The sequence below is a fragment of the Protopterus annectens genome, chromosome 1.part1 (genome assembly GCF_019279795.1).
Source record: "Protopterus annectens isolate FY-2018-M chromosome 1.part1, PAN1.0, whole genome shotgun sequence".
Taxonomy (NCBI): Eukaryota; Metazoa; Chordata; order Ceratodontiformes; family Protopteridae; genus Protopterus; species Protopterus annectens.
The window spans coordinates 1,991,864,237-1,991,884,773 of NC_056726.1; the positions used below are offsets into that span (position 1 = coordinate 1,991,864,237).

General features: G+C 44.3%; 1 protein-coding gene across 1 annotated transcript in view; it reads left to right on the plus strand.

The window, feature by feature from the left end:
* Positions 1–20,537, plus strand: part of LOC122816787 (dynein axonemal heavy chain 8-like) — a 9,517,065-nt gene that overhangs the window by 7,122,704 nt on the left and 2,373,824 nt on the right. Inside the window, 1 exon segment of the mRNA XM_044089814.1 lies at positions 463–641. Coding sequence (XP_043945749.1) covers positions 463–641 — 179 coding nt within the window.

The window sequence follows — 20,537 nt, forward strand, 5'->3', positions numbered from 1 at the left end:
TTCTAGGGTGACTAATACATTTCAGGATGGTGATATGACATTCTCAGAGTTGTACAAGGTACAGAAATAGATTGTGAAATCAGTATCAGTTCAGTTAAAGATAGAAAGAACAGGCCACAGGACTCCAAATATGTTGATCTGAAGAGAAAACACAAAAATCCATTTTTTTCATGAAAGGCCCAACACCCGTATCTCTTTTGTATGCAACTTTATCCTCATCTTTTTAATATAATGCCACAGCTTTCTCAGTACACATTGAATTTGTTCCCAATCAGATTGTTTTGCTATATTTGTTGTATTTTTTTTATCTAATTTCTTAGAGCATATAACTAGGATAAAAAAACAGTCCATTCATTCAAATCATGATTTATCTAGCTGTAGTTAGTATGATCTACCTATGACTTGCAACAAAACTGTAAAGTGTATAGCTACTGATTATTATGTTTCCTGTTATATTTATAGATGTTATATTACCTTGGCTCAAGCTTTAGGAATGAGTATGGGAGGTGCTCCAGCAGGTCCAGCTGGAACTGGTAAAACAGAGACAACTAAAGATATGGGAAAAGCTTTGGGAAAATACGTTGTTGTGTTTAATTGTTCAGATCAAATGGACTTCAGAGGGCTAGGCAGGATTTATAAAGGTAAGTACTATAACACTAAAATGTTAATATTTTTTGTTGGCTGTCTTGCGGTGCAATTTAATGAACCTAAATTTAACCTGACCAACCTTTTAAACTAAATAACACTTCTTAACTAGAGAAAATGCCCTAAAAATTTCAAGACAGAAAAGCTAATGTCATAGTGTTTGTTAAGTTTAATACTTAGCATAATCAGTAATCATCATTATAAAATGTCTGTTTTTTTCATTTTTACATTGTTTCCAAAATGTAAAATTGTGCATTCTCACTTATTCTTTGCTATTATTGTGTGCTTTCATTATACAGTGGAAGCTATGATCAAAACTGTTTATAATGCATATTATCTTATGTTGATTTAATCTTACTTGAGAGTCTATTGTGTATTTATTGTTATCAGTAGTGTTAATATCAGCATTTGCCATTCTAATAACCAACTTACCAGACAGGAAACAACCAGTGCAAACTCTTCCTAACTTCTTAAGTGACCACAGTCCCATTTTTCCTTCCTGGTCACTTAAAATTAAGAAGCCCCCACAACATTACATCACCAACAGAAGCAAACGTCAACTTCAGCTTTACTATAACAAAACACCAGGCGCACCTGGTAAAACAAACAAAAAAGTTAAATACAAATGTAAATAATTAAAATACTTAACATAAATACATATGAAAATTAAAACTTAAAACAGTAGGTTGATTTAAATTCCAGTAGTTATTCCACACCCATCAAAAGCAAGACAAAAAGTGGGCTTTTAGAAGTCCAGAAAAAGGCAGCCAAGAATCAACAATTCCAAAGCCACTGAGGTAGTAAGTTCTACAGCTGAGGAGCTTGAAAAGTTAAATAATGGACACCTGAGGTATCAAGACCAAAGTGTCATGAAGCAAGATCCGAGTAGAACAATATATCACAACCAATTCCTTCAGATAAGTGAAGACTTAAATCATAATTTTATAAATGATTGTGAAATGTATTGGAAGCCAGTGAGTGATGTGATGTATAGAACAGGTATAATATGCTAGTAACAATACATTCCAGGTAGTAGCGATATTTCTGCAATATCTGTAGATGATCAAGCTCATGTTGGAAAGTCCCAGGTATAGAGTATTACAATAGTCCAGCCTGGAGGAAACCAAAGTATGAACACCTACCAAGAGGTCAGCTTGAGAGAGAAGATGCTTAATCCTAGAAATATTTCACAGATGGAAACAATGATTTCATGATAGCTGCCACTTGGTCCCAAGTGTCAACCTGCAATCTATTATAATACCTAGGTTACACACCCTGTCCACAACCTCAAACTTATTACCACCCTGACTGCAGTCGTAGTATTTCACTTCTTTGTCAAGCTACCTGTTTCTGTCCTCATTCTGTAAACCAACATCAGCTGTGCAGTGGATTCTACCCAAACACTTCACACAGGCACCTTAGCAAAGGAAAAGCAAAGAAAAGGGAACACTTTAAGGTGTATTTCTCACTTTTTGTGCCAGTTTTGCTTAGTGTCTTACATACCTACTTTTTTCTTTTTTATAACTATGCTCTAAGGCAGGAGCTATGTCTTTGGCTGCTCTTTGCTTGACTCTTCTTTCAAAACACGTCTCCCTCAATAGATACGTTCCCTTTAAGGTGCGCCTACCCCATTACATTTGTGGAACAACAAACACTGCTTTACTGTCATGAAATTATTAGCATTGCCTCTTTTCTCCAAGCTGTAATTTCTGAACAACTCTTGCATTTGTACTTAATATTTTTCCGCTCACTGCTTGACACAAGCCTTAACTGATTAACTCCCAAGCCAGTGGGAGTTGTGTCCCACTTCACTCCCATCCCATTCCCAAGCCTACCCATTATATTTGTTCTGCTCTCCATCCACTGTCACACCCTTAAGACACACCTCTTAAAAAGGCACCACCATAAAACTTCATAACCTTCTTATCTCACTACCTTCATTGTCATTACCACAATAATAGTGGAAGTCTCAACTCCCACTTTCAACTTTTTGTACAAACACAAACCATATCCAATTAGTAATATGTTCCTCTTTCCACAACTCACCCTGTTCTACCTCCTTCTTCTTTCCTCTTCACCTCTTTCACCCCCTACTACCAATAACAAATATCTTCATGAAACACACAGCCAATCATCATATCACTATACCTTACCCCTACTTCTTCAACTTCCTCACCTACAACTCACCACAACCACCAGTAATCAGACCAATTCCATTTTCCAGCTCACCATTGTCAGGATCACTCTTCTATATGATTACTAAAACTCAGAAATATTTTTCTCTCTGCCTAAAAATACCCAAAACCTCACTCAGACTATTCTCCATAACATTTATGCTCTTCCTTAAGAGTATCATTGAAGCCAACACAGGCCAACAACTCCTTTTCCTCAACATTAGAACTACTCCTTCCTACATTGGCCTGTGACCTCCTCAATGCACATAGCATCAGAAACAAGACAGACCACATAAGTGCTTTTATTTCCCATCATAACCCAGAGATTCCAGCAGTCACAGAGACCTAGGTCAGAAAGACTCCTCCAACTTCCAGCATGTTCAGACCTTCTACAAGTATGTCACTGTTGCCAGAGCAGACAAATGATCAGGTGGAGTCTCTCTAATTTTGTAAAGAAATAACCTAAACCCAAAAGTCATTTTCCAAGGAAACTCCTCCTCATAATCTGGTCTTGACTGCATTATCCTAAATGTCAAACTCACAAAGGCAAACCACTACTGATCATTCCAGTTTATCTGCCACACTCTCTTCCCTAAATAAATTCAAATCACTCATCATTAACATCCTTAATAACTATCCCAAAAATAATAACATAATTATTGTAGGTGGCTTAAATCTTAATTATCTTGGTCCTCTTTCATCTGACTTGGGTACTTTCCTAGCAGACCTAGGTCTCCTTCTACTCATAAAAGAACCATTTCCTAATCTTAGACCCTCCAAACCCTCCACACTCAACCAAATTATTACAAATATATGAATCTCTATCTCCACCATAAACATTCTGCCACTATCAGTAAGCGACCACTGCCCAGTCATCTTTACAATTGTCAACCACCCCTTAAAACTACCACCAATATTAAAAGCCTTCAGAAACCAGAGTTGTAGAACTATTTCTCACAGTCTACAACTGGAACCAGATATTCTCCTTACATGACCTTAATACAACAGCTGTAAGCCTAACCAACGTTCTACTCCATCTACAAGACAAATTCCTCCCACTTATCCACAGGCTTTATAAACCCACCAAAACTGAATCATTATCCACTGAACTCAAACATCTTTTAACTCTAAGGGATGAAGCATGGCAAAAATGGAAACAAAATTCACCACATGCCTGACTAACTTTCTTTGATCTACACAACCATGACATAGAAACAACCTCCACCTTTACCTTGATCAGTCACTAAGCTTCTGTTTCCCCACAGACAATGTGAGAGCCAAAATACATTCCCTCCACTTCTGGGCCAGAAACATTTCCCCTTTTCTATCCCAGCCAGCCAGAGCAGCCATTGGCAAAGGAGTTCTCCATTCTTAACTTGAATATGTGATTACATGTGTTGCTTCTTCCTCCAAGAAAAACATTGCCACACTCCACACTACCTCTAACAGCATCTGCCAATTCATTACAAACTCACCTTTGCGTGAGCATTGTTGTATCACCCTAGAAAAAGTCGAATGGCTACCTATAAATCAAAGCTCTAACCTACTTTTAGTACACTGTGCTTGACTGTACATTGCACTGTGCTTGATCACTGGAATGCATATACACAGCTTTTTCTATGTAGTTAGTCTAATCTATTCTGTTATTGCTTACATTTCTATATTTTTTGTTTTGTGAAATGTTTTATATTTCACCCAGGCTGACCCTGAAATTGGTCAATACTGATCAAAGCGCTATCGTGGTAAACAAATATAAATAAATAAATAAATAAATAGATGAAGCTAGGTATCAGAGATGTAGAAGGATCCCTCAAGGGAAAATGAACTGTCTTGGCCTTGGTGTTGGAAATGTACAGTTTCAAACATTTACAAGAGAGCCAAGAATGAATGGCTTCTAGGTCATCAGCCAGAGCATAGACGTGTCATATCATCTTGTGTAAAGGAGCTGTACATTTGAGTGTAATGTGTATGCCATAATGTAATAAACTCTTGCGCCTTACAAGATTCCCTAAAAGAAGTATGTAAACTGTGAACAACAATGGGCTTAAGATAGAACCCTCTGATGTGAGAGTGTTCAATCTCGCCGTTTGTTCTTACACCTGGGTTCGGAGCCGATCCTCGGCTCCGTGTCGGCTGCTTGGCAAAGCTCTGCATCGAGAAGAAGCTCGAGACCAACCTAACTCCCACAATCCCCCTCTGCCTTTACCTCAGATCTAGTTTGCCGCTGCAACGTTCGCATCATTTTTGATGAGCTCGGACCACCTCAAAGCTAAGATTATTTTATCTTATATATTTTTGGATAAAAACTTCTCCTTTTCTCTTTTAAAGTTGACTGTGTGTGTGTGAGTAGTGTATCGAGGGTTTCTCGGTGTCGTATATAAATATTTATATACTTTTCTTAGAGTTACTTCCCTCGGGGCCTACCCCACCCTTTAACTTTATCTACAGGATTTGACTATAGGATTTGACTTTACCTTACAGGATTTGACATTTATTACTGGATTTGACATTTTGTACTGGCTATTTCACTATTTACTTGGATTTGACTTTTGTAACATGTCTGAAAAAGCTAAATCAGGCTTCAAACGGTGCCAATGTGGACAGAAAATGTCTGTCACAGATAATCATAGTTCCTGCGTCTACTGTCTTGGCCCTCTCCATCTGCAGGAAGACTGTTCCATCTGCCATTCTTTCAGTGGAAGGGTCATGACAGATAGGCGCAGGAAACTTATGGATAGGGGCCTTTTGAAGCCTGCATTCCAAGAGGCTCTGGATGCATCAGACCAGACATCTAAATCCTCGAAGGAATCGAAGATGTCGGAGCCCATGTCATCGGCTCCGAGCTCTTCATTTAAAGTTCGATCACCGGTTCCACAGGCTTCGGGGCCGAGTGTTGAACTTTTGGCAGTTACCGAGCCTCGAGTCTTGGAACCGGTGACGGAGCTTCCTCCTCCTGTACTTTTGAGGTCGGCTCCGTCTTCGATTCCTTCGACGCGTTCTTCCAGGCCCCTCTCCGACACTGATGTAGACCGCGTGGTGCAGAAATTGATGGAGAATACGGCCTTGTCCAAGCTCATCTCGGTCTCCTCCCAGTTGGTGTCAAGACTCGAAGGCCTTCCCTTATCTCCACCTGTTCCTCCCCCGAGGCCTATCCAGTCTTCGGAGCCGGGAGAGGCTGATCTGTTGATTGTGGAGCCCTAGGTGCTGGAACCGTCTTTTTCTCAGTCGGCACCGTTCACCTCGACTCCGTCGGACCCAGTACCGGAGTCTCGGAGCCGAAGATCCATCCTTGGATCCGGGACTGAGAGTCGGACCGATGTTTCGGTTCCGACTCTCCCTCTCGGAGCCTCGGCTTGGATCGACTCGGCTCCGTCCTCGGGGTCGATGCCATCGGTGCCTGTCTCGGGGATTCCTCCGATTTCTTCGGAACCTGGGAATATCTCGACTCGGGACCCGGGGGCCTTCGATCTCATGAGGAAGGTGTTGTCTACTCAGACAACCACTTCAGCAGAAACAGCTTCTCCTTCCCATAAAGGTCCGTTATCCTCCTCTGCACCCACGGCTACATCTAAGCGTCGAGCACCAGTGTCTCAGCCACCCCTAGGGGGTGCCCCCTCTTCCTCGGAGGCTTCATCGGATGCCCCCCCCGAAGAAGTTCCGAGGAAAAGATTGTGTAAGAGGAGACGCTTGGATTCTCCACAAGAATCATTGACATCGGACACTGACTTGGATGAGTCAGAAGGGTCCCCAAAATCACCCTCAGAGGATGTCTCCTTTTCTGACATCCTGGAGATCCTAAAACAGAGAGGTGATTGGCAATCCCTACCCCCTTCTGAGGATGAGTCAGTCTTGCTGAAGGCATTCGGTGCTCGCCCTTCCTCCTCCTGGGTCACTCCGCCCTTCGATGAATTGATGGAATTGATTGCTCGGAGGGCGTGGGAGACACCTGACACGGTGGATCCAGTCCCTAGAAAGCCTAATAAATATATTACTGCCCCCCAAGATGAGGCTTATCTAACAAAGGGAGTTCCAGTGGACGCTATGGTGGTGGCAGCGGCCACGAAAAAGGAGATGTCTGAATCTTCCTCATCTGTCCATCCACCTAACAGAGATTCTAGGACTATGGACAGGTATGGGAAGCACATTTTTAGTTCAGCGGCTTTTTCCATGCGATCCCTGAACTATTTGACCCATTTCACACGGTTACAGAGGGATCTAATCAAAGAGTTGGGAGATACCCTCCAGTTTACTACAGATGCTGCTGTCTCGGAGAAAGTTACAGCACATCTCAATACCCTTACATCTATTGCAAACTCATCCATGAGGCTGATCTCATACGCAGCCGAAGGGTCGAGTAGGGCAGCGGCTTCAGCGATTGCTCTTCGTAGACAATCCTGGATGCGCTTATGTTCCTTTGCGGAAGCCTTCAAGTCTTCCTTTACTAACGCCCCATTTGATGGTGCCACTCTCTTTGGCCCCAAAGTGAAGGAGACCCTTACCCGGTGTGAGCAATAGGGAAAGACTCTGTCTGCTGTCGGAGTCCGTTTTTACACCCCATCCAGATCGTACCCCAAAGGGCAACGTGGTGGAAAAATGTGGTTTCGAAAACCCCAAGGCTCTTTCCCAGGCACACAGGGTGATGCCTCCTCTAGAGGCAGAGGAGGGGGCAGAGGTGGAAGACGTCGCCCTGGCGGCAGAGGGGGTCCGCAAAACCAAGGTGACAGGGATACACTCCCCGGGAAACCTTTCCAGCACTCCTGAAAGGAGGCCCGACTGTCCTGCTCTAGAGGCAGTCGGGGGTCGCTTAGCTTTATACCCTCAGGCCTGGCAAAGTCTTACATCAGACAATTGGGTAAAAAGCATTGTTACCAGAGGATACAAAATTCCCTTCCTATTGCCCCCAATTCCACAGAAAAGACTCCCAGATGTTCCGCCCCATCTGCGAGGCCCTGCAGCTACAGAAATTTCAAAGCTGCTAGAAAAAAAGAGTCATCCAACCAGTCCCAGTGGACCAAAGAGGATTCGGAACTTACTCAAGGTTCTTTTTAGTTCCAAAAAAGACAGGGGACTGGAGGCCAATTCTGGACCTAAGCAAACTCAATACCTTCATTAAGAAAGAAAAGTTCCGGATGGTCACGCTTCAATCGATCCTTCCATTCTTACAGAAGGACGACTGGATGTGCTCAATAGATCTAAAGGACGCATACTACCACATCAAAATGGCCAGGGCGTCCAGGGATCACTTGCGCTTCCAGCTGGGAGCCAGTCACTTTCAGTTTCGAGCCCTGTCCTTTGGTCTGACCTCAGCCCCCAGGGTTTTCACCAAATGTATGGCAGTGGTAGCGTCTCACTTGAGACGCCTGGGATTCCGGGTGTTTCCGTATCTGGACGACTGGCTCCTTTCTGCCACCACCGAGCGTCGACTGATTCAGGCCAGGGATTACACACTACAACTCTGTGTTCATCTCGAATTTCCGTAAATTTCAAAAATCTTTACTACAGCCATCACAGCATATCTCATTCATAGGAGCAGAATTGGATACGCGTTGCTTAATCCTAAGGCTTCCTCCAGAAAGGATAGCCTCCCTACAAAACCATATATCTCTTCTCCTATTATCCAAAAAATCCCCAGCAAAACTGGTTCTGAAGGTTTTGGGTCTCATGGCAGCTTCTCTCATTGCGATACCCTTGGGAAGACTGCACATGAGAGTTCTTCAATGGCTACTGTTTGCACAATGGTCGTTCCAACAGTTACCCCTAATGCACGAAATTCACATCACGAACATATGCAAATCGCATCTGGCTTGGTGGCTTCAGACTTGCAATCTTTCCAGCGGAAGACCATTTGTGCTACCTACGCCGACAGCTACGGTGACCATGGACGCTTCCCTGATAGGGTGGGGGGGCATCTTTCAGGGACAGACAGTCCAAGGCGAATGGTCCAATTTGGAGTACAATCTGCGCATCAATGTTCTAGAGTTGAGGGCAGTGTTTCTAGCATTGCAACACTTTTCTCCCCTTCTTCCTCTAGGGACCATTGCAGTTCAGTCGGACAACATATCCGTAGTCTGGTACGTAAACAAACAAGGGGGAACCAAGTCTTATCAACTATGCAGAGAGGCCATGAGAATCTGGCAATGGGCGGAGTCCACGGGTCGCTTTCTGATAGCAACGCACATCCCGGGGTTATCCAACGTCATAGCGGACAGGTTGAGCAGAGCCATCCTGTTACCTCACGAGTGGTCCCTCAAACAATCAATTGCGAAGGAAATTTTTCGTAAGTGGGGCCAGCCTTCCTGCGATCTGTTTGCGTCTCCAATGAACGTCAAATGCAGAAGCTATTTTGCCCTATTACCCCCTCCAGGGGAAGTCCCCAGGGACGCTCTGGTTCACGATTGGCCCCCGGGTCTCCTGTACGCTTTTCCTCCTGTTCCCCTGATTGCAAAATTTCTACAGAAAGCCAACAACCTGCAAAGGACAATTATCCTCATTGCCCCATTCTGGCCTCGTCAAATCTGGTTTCCCTTTCTTCTGGCACACCGAATTCTGGAACCCTGGATCCTGGACCCGGAGCCGGATCTGCTGACCCACTCGTCAGGAGCTCCCCACCCATCGCTACTCTCCCTCAGACTAGCAGCTTGGCTGCTCCGCTTCCCTTCATAGCCAGGTCTGATCTTTCCCCTGCAGTTCAAAATATCCTGGTAGCTTCTCATAAAGCTTCCACTACAAAGATTTACACTAGTAAATGGAAGCGTTTTGTGCACTGGGCAACTACACAACATTTGGACCCCGTAACAGCTCCTCTAAATAGGGTCTTGGAGTTTTTAACCGAACTGTTCCACCAAGGAGCCTCTCCTGCCACTTTGAGAGTGCAATTGGCTGCCATTTCAAATTTTCATGTGGGAGAAAGTGGGGCTCCTATTATGGCTCACAGACTTTGCAAGGCCTTTCTAAAAGGATCTTTCCATATTAGACCACCAGTTAGAAGTCCTACATCACCTTGGAACTTGAACCTTCTTTTATCACAGCTGATGCTACCACCTTTTGAACCAGCCTCTTCCTGTCCTTTGAAATTTTTGTCATGGAAGACCCTCTTTTTGGTGGCTATCACATCGGCCAGATGGGTATCGGAGCTTCAAGCTCTTTCCGTTAAACACCCTTATTTGATCTTTCACCCTGATAGAGTATCTCTTTGCACTAATCCATCCTTTCTTCCCAAAGTTTGCTCCGTTAATAATATCAATCAGTCCATTGAGCTCCCCACCTTTTTCAAAAACCACTCCAATAAGTTGGAATATATGTTACACAAGTTAGATGTTCATAGACAACTCAGATTTTACTTGGATAGAACAAAGGATCACAGGAAAACAGACCAGCTCTTTATAGCCTTTGCAGACAGCAAGAAGGGTATGGCAGTTACGAAACGAACCCTTTCCAAATGGCTTTCTGATTGTATTATTTTTGTTTATACTGCCTCGGAGCAAACTTTACCTGGCAAGCCCAAAGGGCACTCTACAAGATCAGTATCTACATCCCTGGCTCATGCAGCCCGCCTACCGTTAGACACTATTTGTGCGGCTGCCACTTGGTCTAAACCACATACATTCATTACTCATTACAAAGTAGACAGGATTTCTAGGGACAGGGCAACCTTTGGTTCCACTGTGCTCAGGAACGTTCTCCCGTGAGTTCCTCAGGAACATGGAGCTAGGGACGCTACCCAGGTGTAAGAACAAACGTCGAGATTGAACACTCTCATATATAGAAGTTATGTCCTTACCATAACGTTCCATGTGGAGTGTTCATCTCGCCTTTGTTCTTACATTCCCACCCTCCCACCCTCAGGAAGAACGTCCAGTTTAGGTGTCTGGTTTGGTTCTCCTACTTCTGCCTTAAGCAGTTGTTGTGGATATATTTTTCAGCTATGTGTTTCCTTGTGTGGCATGAATGTGTTATATTCTCTTCTGTTGACTTCTGGTTTGCTTGCAAACTAGATCTGAGGTAAAGGCAGAGGGGGATTGTGGGAGTTAGGTTGGTCTCGAGCTTCTTCTCGATGCAGAGCTTTGCCAAGCGGCCGACACGGAGCCGAGGATCGGCTCCGAACCCAGGTGTAAGAACAAAGGCGAGATGAACACTCCACATGGAACGTTATGGTAAGGACATAACTTCTATTTACTGCACATTCCAGAGGGTAGGACGAAGCGAAATTATGTCTACAGCAGACCTTTTGAGAGTGGCCTGAGAGGTAAGATACAAAACTCTCCCAAGACTATAGAAGAGAGAACACAGTAAGATCAAAAATATTGAACCAAAATGCCATGATCAATAGTATCAAATGCAGCTGAGAGATCCAGGAGGACCTACAGTGAATAGTACTGCTGTTCACAGGCTATTAGAAGATCATTAACTGTTCAAACCAGAGCAGTCTATGTAATATAGAGAGTGTGAAACCTGGATTAGAATAGCTCCACGAGCCCACCAAACATCAGACGAATCTTCAGTTGTTTTTACACATCCCTCTCAATAACTTTTCAAAAGAAAGGAAGGTTAGAGATTAGGATATAACTGTCCAAGATTCTGAGGTCTGATATAAATAACACAAGCTGAAGGTTATAAATCAAAGTGGAAAAGGGTGATGCCGAATCAGAGGCAGAGACAGAAAGATAAAGAAGATTAGACACCACTTATAATGGATGCCAGCAACAACCTGCTTACCAGTCCACAGGACATCAAAGACAGATGGGAAGAATACTTCCAGCAATTTCTAAATTAAGAAAATCCCACAGAAGCTGTCCTGCCCCAAATATAGCCTACAATGAAAGAAAAAGAAGAGACCATCCTAGAAGAAGTAAGAACAGCACCAAAAAAAATAGTCGGAAAGCAGCAAGCTCAGATGAGGTCACAGCAGATATGATCAGGATGTTGGGTGAGTTAAGGGAGAAGTTGCTCCTTAGGGTACTCATAACAGTATGGAGAGAAAGGTGCATCTCAGTTGACAGGAGAATAAGAATTCTAGTACATATATGTAAGAAAAATGGAACATTCACAACTGTGGGCAATCTAGAGATATCAACCTCTCTGTGACACTGTATGAAAGTGCTGGAGAGGGTGATTTAAAAATGAACACACAGAGAAGAAGAAAGTAAGATGGAAAATGAAAAATTAAGATTCTGATCAGTATGTGGCACAACTGATTTGATTGCAATGAGGCAGACAGTGAAGATGAAAATGGAAATGAGGAACAAATCCAAATGGTCATTCCTAGATCCACTACTTTCTTATACTAGTGCAGGATTACATTAGCAAACTGGCTGGAAGGAACAGGGGACAGATCAGCAAAGCTGCTGTATGCAGACAACAGTGCATTACAAGCGGACTCTGAAGAGAGGAACTTCAGCAAATGCTAGGTGAATGGAATGCAAAATTAAAGACATGGGTTAAGACAAGACAATTTTCCTGGCAGCAAATGGGGACATCAGAAGCTAAAAATTGTGATTGAATTCAAAAATAAGTTAAAAGCTTCAAATATCTTGAGGGGATGGTGAGGAGACTAGAAATCTTAATGTGGTCAAAGCTACAGTCAGATGGTATAGTGTGTCAAGGGAAGTGTGTGACAGAATAATACCAAAAGAGCTAAAAAGCAAGATCTACAAAACAGTTTTGCATCCAGTACTTTTGCCTGGCTTGTGAATATAAAGCAGTTGAGGAAGCTAGAGATAATAGGGATGAAGTGTCTGAGACAGATGGTAGGATGCACTCTGCGGGACAGATGAAGAAATGATAACATCAGAGCAGAAGCCAAAGTAGCACTGTTTGGAGAAAAGAGAACAGATTGTTAGTTTGGAAACGTGCAGGAAAGTAGAAGATGATTTGGTGAATAAGATTTGGAAGAGACAGGAACAAGCCAAAAGGAAACAAGGGCATTCAGCAAAGAAATGGATGGATTGCATGAAAGAAGACTTACAATAGTCAGGCATGACAATCGAAGGTGGGAAAGTGGCACTAAATCAAGAGAAGTGGCTACAGTTGATGCAACATCCGGACCCCATGTAGAAAATGAGAAAAAGGGTGCTGATGATGCTGATAATGGTGGCTACTATGTTGCACTTTTTGCATTTAATTTGAGGTCATTTTCAGTACGTGGATGGTATTCATAGTCCTGAGGTTCACACTTGCATAGCAGTGATCCATGAAGAGTGCCACTATGCCTATATGCACGTACACTAAGCGCAGGGGTATTTGTGCTAAGTAAATGTGAAAGTATTTTAATAAACATGACTTGTTTGCGTCTTTCGGCTTTTCCCGGTTAGGGGTCGCCACAGCGGAACTCTGGTCCGCTAATGATTGGTAGTGGATTTTTATATACTGGGTTACTACCGGGTTACCAGCCCTGACGCACAACCTTCAACGAAGGCACACCCCATTCACGTATGCCTCCACACAGAAGACGCTCTAGCTGAGAATCGAATGGGACAACATTTTGCTATGAGACGACAACGCTACCGCAGCACCACCAACATGACTACTTGTGTCAAAAGCATGAAGTAGCTGAAGTTAATATTTAAGTATGTGCAAAGTACCACGTGAAAACATTAGTGGTCTTATGGGTTTGCATGTTCTTGGATACTGTGGACTAATGAGGCTTGCTCAAGCATGCTTGATGTAGTTAGGGTAAGCATCGGACAGTGCAGCTTTTATTAATAACTTGTAAAAAATATAAAGTGGTTTATATAGGGGAATCCTTATGTGGACACCCAGTTGTTTTTTTTAAAGAATGGAAAGGATAAGGTAGGAAAGAATGAAAAAGAAAGACTTTAGGGAAACACAGAAGGAAAACATCATAGTTACAAGCTAAATAAGAAATATAAAGAAAAATATTTAACATTTATTTTATTAATGTAAATAATTATTTATGTTTGCATACTCACAAGCAGCCTCAGTTAGACGTGCAAATCTCCTGTTCTCTTGATCTCAATTGCAGTTTATTTCTTCTTCAAAAGCAGAATGTGGAAACAAATATCTAAGAGCAAAAAATGCCAACCACTTATACAGGCAACTAGATACTTGAGAGGTGTAGGCAGTTATTCCAGTAATTCCAGGCAAACAAAGCTTCTTGTTAGCAGTTTTTATTATAAACCACATGAATACACAAATGCACAAGTATAATTAAAACCATAAAATGCTTAACTTGTATCACCACGTTTTCCATCCTTTAACATCGGACTTCTTCAGCTACATATTCAACACATAAAGGATGGTTGTTGAACAATTTCAGATCTGTTTTACAATATTTCTGCCTTTATTATGTTTACTATTTAGAAAGGCATTTCAGTTATTATTGTTGACATGCTGCCACCCAGCTCTTTGGAATTTTGTAAATAATTCTATGTCATTTGTGAATATTGATATGATTTATACAGAACTGTATGTTATGTACTGAGCTTAAAGAATGTATCCACAGCATTCCCTGCCGGAACATAGAAGATTAACCTGCAAAACCTAAGAATAGTTGAGGTTAAGTTACTTTATACCTGGGCCATAAACAAGATATGTTATCTCTCAGTTTCAATGCAGAAGCAAACACAGTGTCTAGAGCTAGAATTTTTTCTATTGTCTTGAAAGAAAAGTAATTACTAGGTTTAAAATGTAAAGTGTTTTATTGTTTTATGACCATCAAGATCTGCAGAGATCTGGGAGATGTATTTCTCACACAGGGATGTTAAATTGTGTTAAGTTTCTGTTTAGCCTGGGAACTGAAGTCAGCTGACAGAGTGATGTCATTCAAGCTGGCCCAGCTGTAATGTTTGATATTAATTTGGGAACTCTGTCAGAGAGAGACTGACAGAAGGGGGCAGCGGAACTCCGGTCAGCTAATGATTGGCAGTCGATTTATTTATTTTTATGGTGCTAAGTTGCCAGCCCAACCTTCAGCGAAGGCACGCCCATTTACGCACGTCTTTCGGAGGCCACTCGACCACGGGGAGGACATCCAGAGAATCGAACAGGAGAACTTCTTGCTGTGAGGCAACAACGTTACCGCTGTACCACCGCGGCTGTGTGTGTGTTTGTATATAAATCAAATCTCAAATATTGTGTGTGTGTGTGTGTGTGTGTGTGTGTGTGTGTGTGTGTGTGTGTGTGTGTGTGTGTGTGTGTGTGTGTGTGAGCTACCTGGACAGGGACACAGAGCACTGGTTGGACATAGAGAGTGTTGGAGGTGTTGGCTTGGTCCCTCAGCTGAGATCTTAACCCTATAGCTGTGCCAGTGGTGAGTCTTATTGGAGATCTGGAGAAGGAGGGAGAAACCACCCCCAGACTGATTGTGATCTCTGTGTGCTCTTAAGGGAAATTGTACTTTAGTGTGTGTGTACTTGTCATCCTGCCATTGTGTATGTCCCCCCACTGTTGCCAGTGGTGAGGATTGAGGCTCCTTGATTATGGAGCCAGTGCAGGTTCGTCACAGTTGCAATTGCTTAAGATGTATGCTTACTTCTGTACACATCTATATCGATGTTTACGGTAAGCTTCCATTTATTAAGAAGGAAAGCACAAAACTTCATACTTTTACTATAACTAAGCCATTGTTGCTAATCTGTATTTCTTATCCAGTGCAAGTTGGACTACACAGACTGCATGACTTCTTTGCGGTTGTTACACTTGTATGTCTCTGTATAGCTTGTTTATTTGGGGGATGGGTAACTTATGCAATTTTTTTTACAATTCCTTTGTATTTTTTTGATTTCTGCTATGCCTTACATACCCTACTTGTGTTTTAAGGAATATTAAAAAAACGAAAAACAGAATTTTATAAATTTAGGAAATAGTAGCATAACTGGGTGAGTTGAACAGGGCAATTGCCCCAGACACTGTCTTGTCCTGGGCGCAGTTCACACGCCTGAGATCAAATAAAAAAAGTTTTTAATTAATTTTTTAAATTTCACTTTAAGAGAAATGAGACATATAATGTCCTAAACGGATGTCCAAGATGCTCCTGTGTGCCTCCCACCCCTCCTGCTTACATCATCTTGCTTGAGCACCACCAGTAAAGGCCTGTGAGTGGCTGTGCAGTTACAGGGGGTGGTGTGAGGACAAGAAGGACAGTGTCTTGTGCTATGTCATTGGTGCCCACAGTAAGCTGAGGGATGTAATTTTTTCCAAAATCTAAATCACTCATTATGGGTGCATCTGGTGTGTGACTGGGAGATAAAAGACCAAGTCTGTCAAGTACGTAGGATTACTTACTAGTATGCTTCTTGTGCATACTTGTACAAACTGCTGAAGGGATCATGGGGGGTGGGGGTAAGGGATATTTCAATTTGTTGCTTGTACAAACTTGGACAGACTGCTGAAAGGGTTGTTGTGGAAAATGTTTTATTTTGCTGCTTGTGCATACTTGGACAGACTGCTGAAGGGGTCATTGAGGGAGATGTTTTATTTGGTGCTTGTGCATGCTTGGACAGAGTGCTGAAGGAGTCAGAGGAAACGTTTCATTTGGTGCTTGTGCATACTTGGTCAGACTGCTGAAGGATTTGTTGGGGGTAATTTTTCACTTTGGTACTTGTACATACTTGGACAGACTGGTAAAGGAGTCACTGGAGGAAATGCTTCATTTGGTGTTTATTTGTTTACTTGGACCGAATGCTGAACAGGCTGTTGGGGGAAATGTTTCATTTTGGTGCTTCTGCATACATGGACAGACTACTGAATGGTTTGTTTGGGGGACCTGTTTCATTTTGGTGCTTATACATACATGGACAAACTGCTACATTGATCTTTGTTGGAAAAGTTTAATTTTGGTGTTAACTTGATGCTTGTGCATACATTGACATACATGGACAAACTGTTGAAGGGATCTCTGGGGGGGAATATTTCATTTTGGTGTCATTTAGGTGCTTGTGCATACATGGACAAACTACTGAAGGGGTCTCTGGGGTAAATGATTTGTTTTGATGTCATTGAATTGTTTGTGCAAACTTGGATAGACTGCTGAAGGGTTCATTAGGGAAAGAGTTTCATTTTGGTATCATTTCAATGCTTGTGGATACATGGACAAACTACTAAAAGGAATGCCAGGAAATTGAGAGACAGAGAAAGAAAGAAAGCAAGCAATGTATATTCTTCTTGATTTTTAAAACAAGAATATAGTAAATCCTTTCTTGGAAGATTAAATCCCTTGATCGTTAGGCTGACTGAAATTTTAGTGTTTTTGCAGGGGGGTGGGGCATGCCCTTCCCCAGTGTGGGAGTAAGCCACTCACACCCTCCAAATCTATAATTTATATTATTCTCATGTTAGGTTGTCAATCTCGCCTTCATTCTTGCTGGATGGGTTCGGAGCCGATCCTCGGCTCCGACTCGGCACTTGCTTTAGCTTGAGAACTCCTTTTACCAGCTCGAGGCAACCCTATATCCCATGATGCAAGGCGGAACTACCTCAGATCTCGTTTGCCGCTTAGTGAAAGAGGTCTCCTTTACCAGCAGAGGTAAGTGAATTTCTTGTTAAAGAAAAGAGAAGCTTAGTTAGGGTTTTTATTTCCCCTTATTCCTCATTTATAGTCTGTAGTGAGTTACAGCCCACCCTATTCCCTTGTTTTTCAAACTTTATAATCTTGTTATAACCTTTAGTGAAAAGTTTTTAGTTAGGCCTAAAACCCCTTTGGTTAATCCCTTCCTGTGTGTTGTGTGTTAGGGGATTAATTTTGTGTGTTTGTTGGGGTTTGTGTGTGTTACTTTCTCCTAGGTTATGTCTAGGGAAGGCAAGGTCTCAGGCTTCAAGAAGTGTGACTCGTGCTGTCAGAAAATGTCTCTGACAGACGGTCACACTTTTTGTGTTTATTGCCTGGGGCCTTTGCACCTGCAGGACTCCTGTGCTTTGTGTCACTCTTTTAGCCAGAGAGTCCTGCAGGAAAGGAGGAATAAGCTTATCCTCTGTGGCTTACTTAAGCCAGAAGGTTCTCCCTCTAAAGCAGGGTCAGGGAAACCTTCTAAGCCACCGAAGGCTCAGGCTTCAGTATCCAAGCCTCCTCCGGTGGCTCCGGCTCCGTCGGAGCCGAGATCGGCTCCGGCTGGAACCGATGTATCTACCTTAAAAGTAGTGGGTTCGGTGCCGGCTGGCTCCGATACCTTGTCTACTGTAGCCTTGTCGGCTCCGGCTGGAGCCGACACCTTATCCAGCATCGGGGCCGAGAAACCTTCGGCTCCATCTGGAGTTCAGGGGACTTCGGCTCCGATGGCTTCGTCCCGAAAGAGATCTCGGTCCCCTTCGTTACTGAGTATCCACTCGGCTCCGGGGTCTCCTCTTTTGTCGGAGCAGAGCCATCGGAGCCGATCTTCGAGATCTTCCAGGCTGTCTGACCACGACTTGGAGAGGGTGGTAAGCAGGCTGTTGAAGTCTCAGGCACTGGCCCAAATGCTCCATAGCCCGTCTCAACAGACTTCGGCTATAGCCTCACCCCTTGAACTTCCTCCTCCGACTCCACACCAGAGTTCGGAGCCGGAGCTTCTCGGGACAGCGACTGTTTCGGTGCCGGAGCCGATACATCCTTCGGCTCCGTCGTCCTCGGCTCCGATCTCCTCCTTGAGACCTTCCTTGGAGGGATCCGGCCGTCGGGTTTCCCTTGTCGGCTCAGAGGGGGCTAGTGGCATCGGACACTTGTCCGACCCCGCTCTCCCTCTTGGGGCTTCGGCTTTGGTAAGCTCGGCGCCGACATCGGCCTCGGAGCCTTCCCTCTCAGTGGAGCCGGGCATTCCTGTTTCCTCGGAGCGGGGATATTCCAGCCTCCTGGGGAGGGGAGCCTTTGAGGTGATGAGGAGTGTCCTGGCCACTGAGCCTGGTCAACGGTCCATCCCTCTAGCTCCTCCCTCATCAGTGCCTGCAGACGCCTCTTGCCAGCCTCTTGCTCTCAGGCCCAGGGATCCATCGCCCCAGGTTTCCCCATTGGGAATTTCCTCCTCTTCCGAAGTTTCTCCTGATCCTGCAGGTGAACCCCCTCGGAAGAGGATGTGTAAGAGGAAACACACAGACTCCCCCGAGTCTACTACATCTGATACCGACTTAGATGAGTCGGAGGGTTCCCCACGATCCCCCTCTGAGGATGTTTCTTTTTCAGACATCCTTGAGCTCCTCAAACAGAGGGGGAATTGGCCAGCCATTGATCCCTCCGAGGATGAGTCGGTATACCTGGAGGCTTTTGGATCCCGACCCTCCACCTCCTGGGTGTCTCCGCCTTTCGACCCACTTATGCAGGTAGTGGCTCGGAAGGCGTGGGCGGCTCCAGATTCTGTGGAACCTGTCCCCAGTAGACCATCCAAATTCATCACGGCCCCTACGGACAAACAGTTCCTTTCCAAAGGTGTCTCTGTGGATGCTATGGTGGTGGCGGCCACTAAGAAGGAACTGGCGGATCCTTCAGTACCTGTCCATCCTCCTAACAAGGATTCTAGGACCATGGACAGGTATGGAAAGCGGATGTTTTCTTCAGCGACCTTTGCTATGCGTTCGCTGAACTACCTTTGTCACTTCACCAGGCTTCAACGAGATATTCTCAAGGAACTGGGTGAAGTAGTCCAGGATCCTTCTGCTGCTGGGGCTCAAGAAAAGATTGCCTCGCAGCTTGCAATCCTGAATTCCATATCTAACTCCTCCATGCGGCTCATATCCTATGCGGCCGATGGAGCGAGCAGGGCCGCAGGCACAGGAGTTGCTCTTAGCGCCAAGCCTGGATGCGGCTTTGTAATTTCGCGGACCCCTTTAAGGCGTCCTTCACTAATACCCCCTTTGATGGTTCGGCTTTGTTCGGACCTCAGGTGAAGGATACCTTGACCAGGTGTGAGTAGGACGGTAAAACTCTTTCTGCCGTTGGAGTCCAGTTTTCCACTCCTTCTAGACCATATCCCAAGGGTCAGAAGGGGAAGATGTGGTTCCGTAAAGCCCAAGGAGCTACACGGACGCGTGGTCAGTTTACCCCAGAGGCAGAGGGGTAACAATAATAGCAGCGCCCTAGAGGCAGGGGGGGTCCTCAGAACCAGGGCAACAGGGAGTCTCTTCCTGAGAAGCCCTTTCAGCATCCCTGAGGTGTTGCCCGACTGTCCACCCTTGGAGGCAGTCGGGGGAAGGATTTCGCTGTACCCAGTAGCCTGGCAATCCCTATCTCAAGAGATGTGGGTACAGTCGATCATATCCGAGGGTTACAAAATCCCCTTCGAAAGGTTTCCCGTACCTCTACAATCCCTTCCAGACATCTCACCCTGTCAAAGGGATTTGGCAGAACAGGAGGTTTCAAAGCTCCTAGAAAAAAGAGCCGTCCAGACTGTGCCGGCAGTCCAGGTAGGATCCGGCGTCTACTCGAGATTCTTTTTGGTCCCCAAAAGGACGGGAGATTGGAGACCAATATTAGACCTGAGCAATCTAAACAGATTTGTCAAGAAGGCAAGATTCCGGATGGTCACGCTTCAGTCCATTCTGCCCTTTCTGGGCAAGGACAACTGGATGTGCTCTATAGACCTTCAGGACGCGTACTATCACATAAAGATTCACAGGCGCTCCAGAGGGTTTCTCCGCTTTCGGCTAGGGACCAGTCATTACCAATTCAGAGCCCTGCCCTTTGGCCTCACTTCAGCCCCCAGAGTGTTTACCAAATGCATGGCAGTGGTCACAGCTCATCTGAGACATCAAGGATTCCAGGTGTTTCCTTATTTGGACGACTGGCTCCTCTCCGCC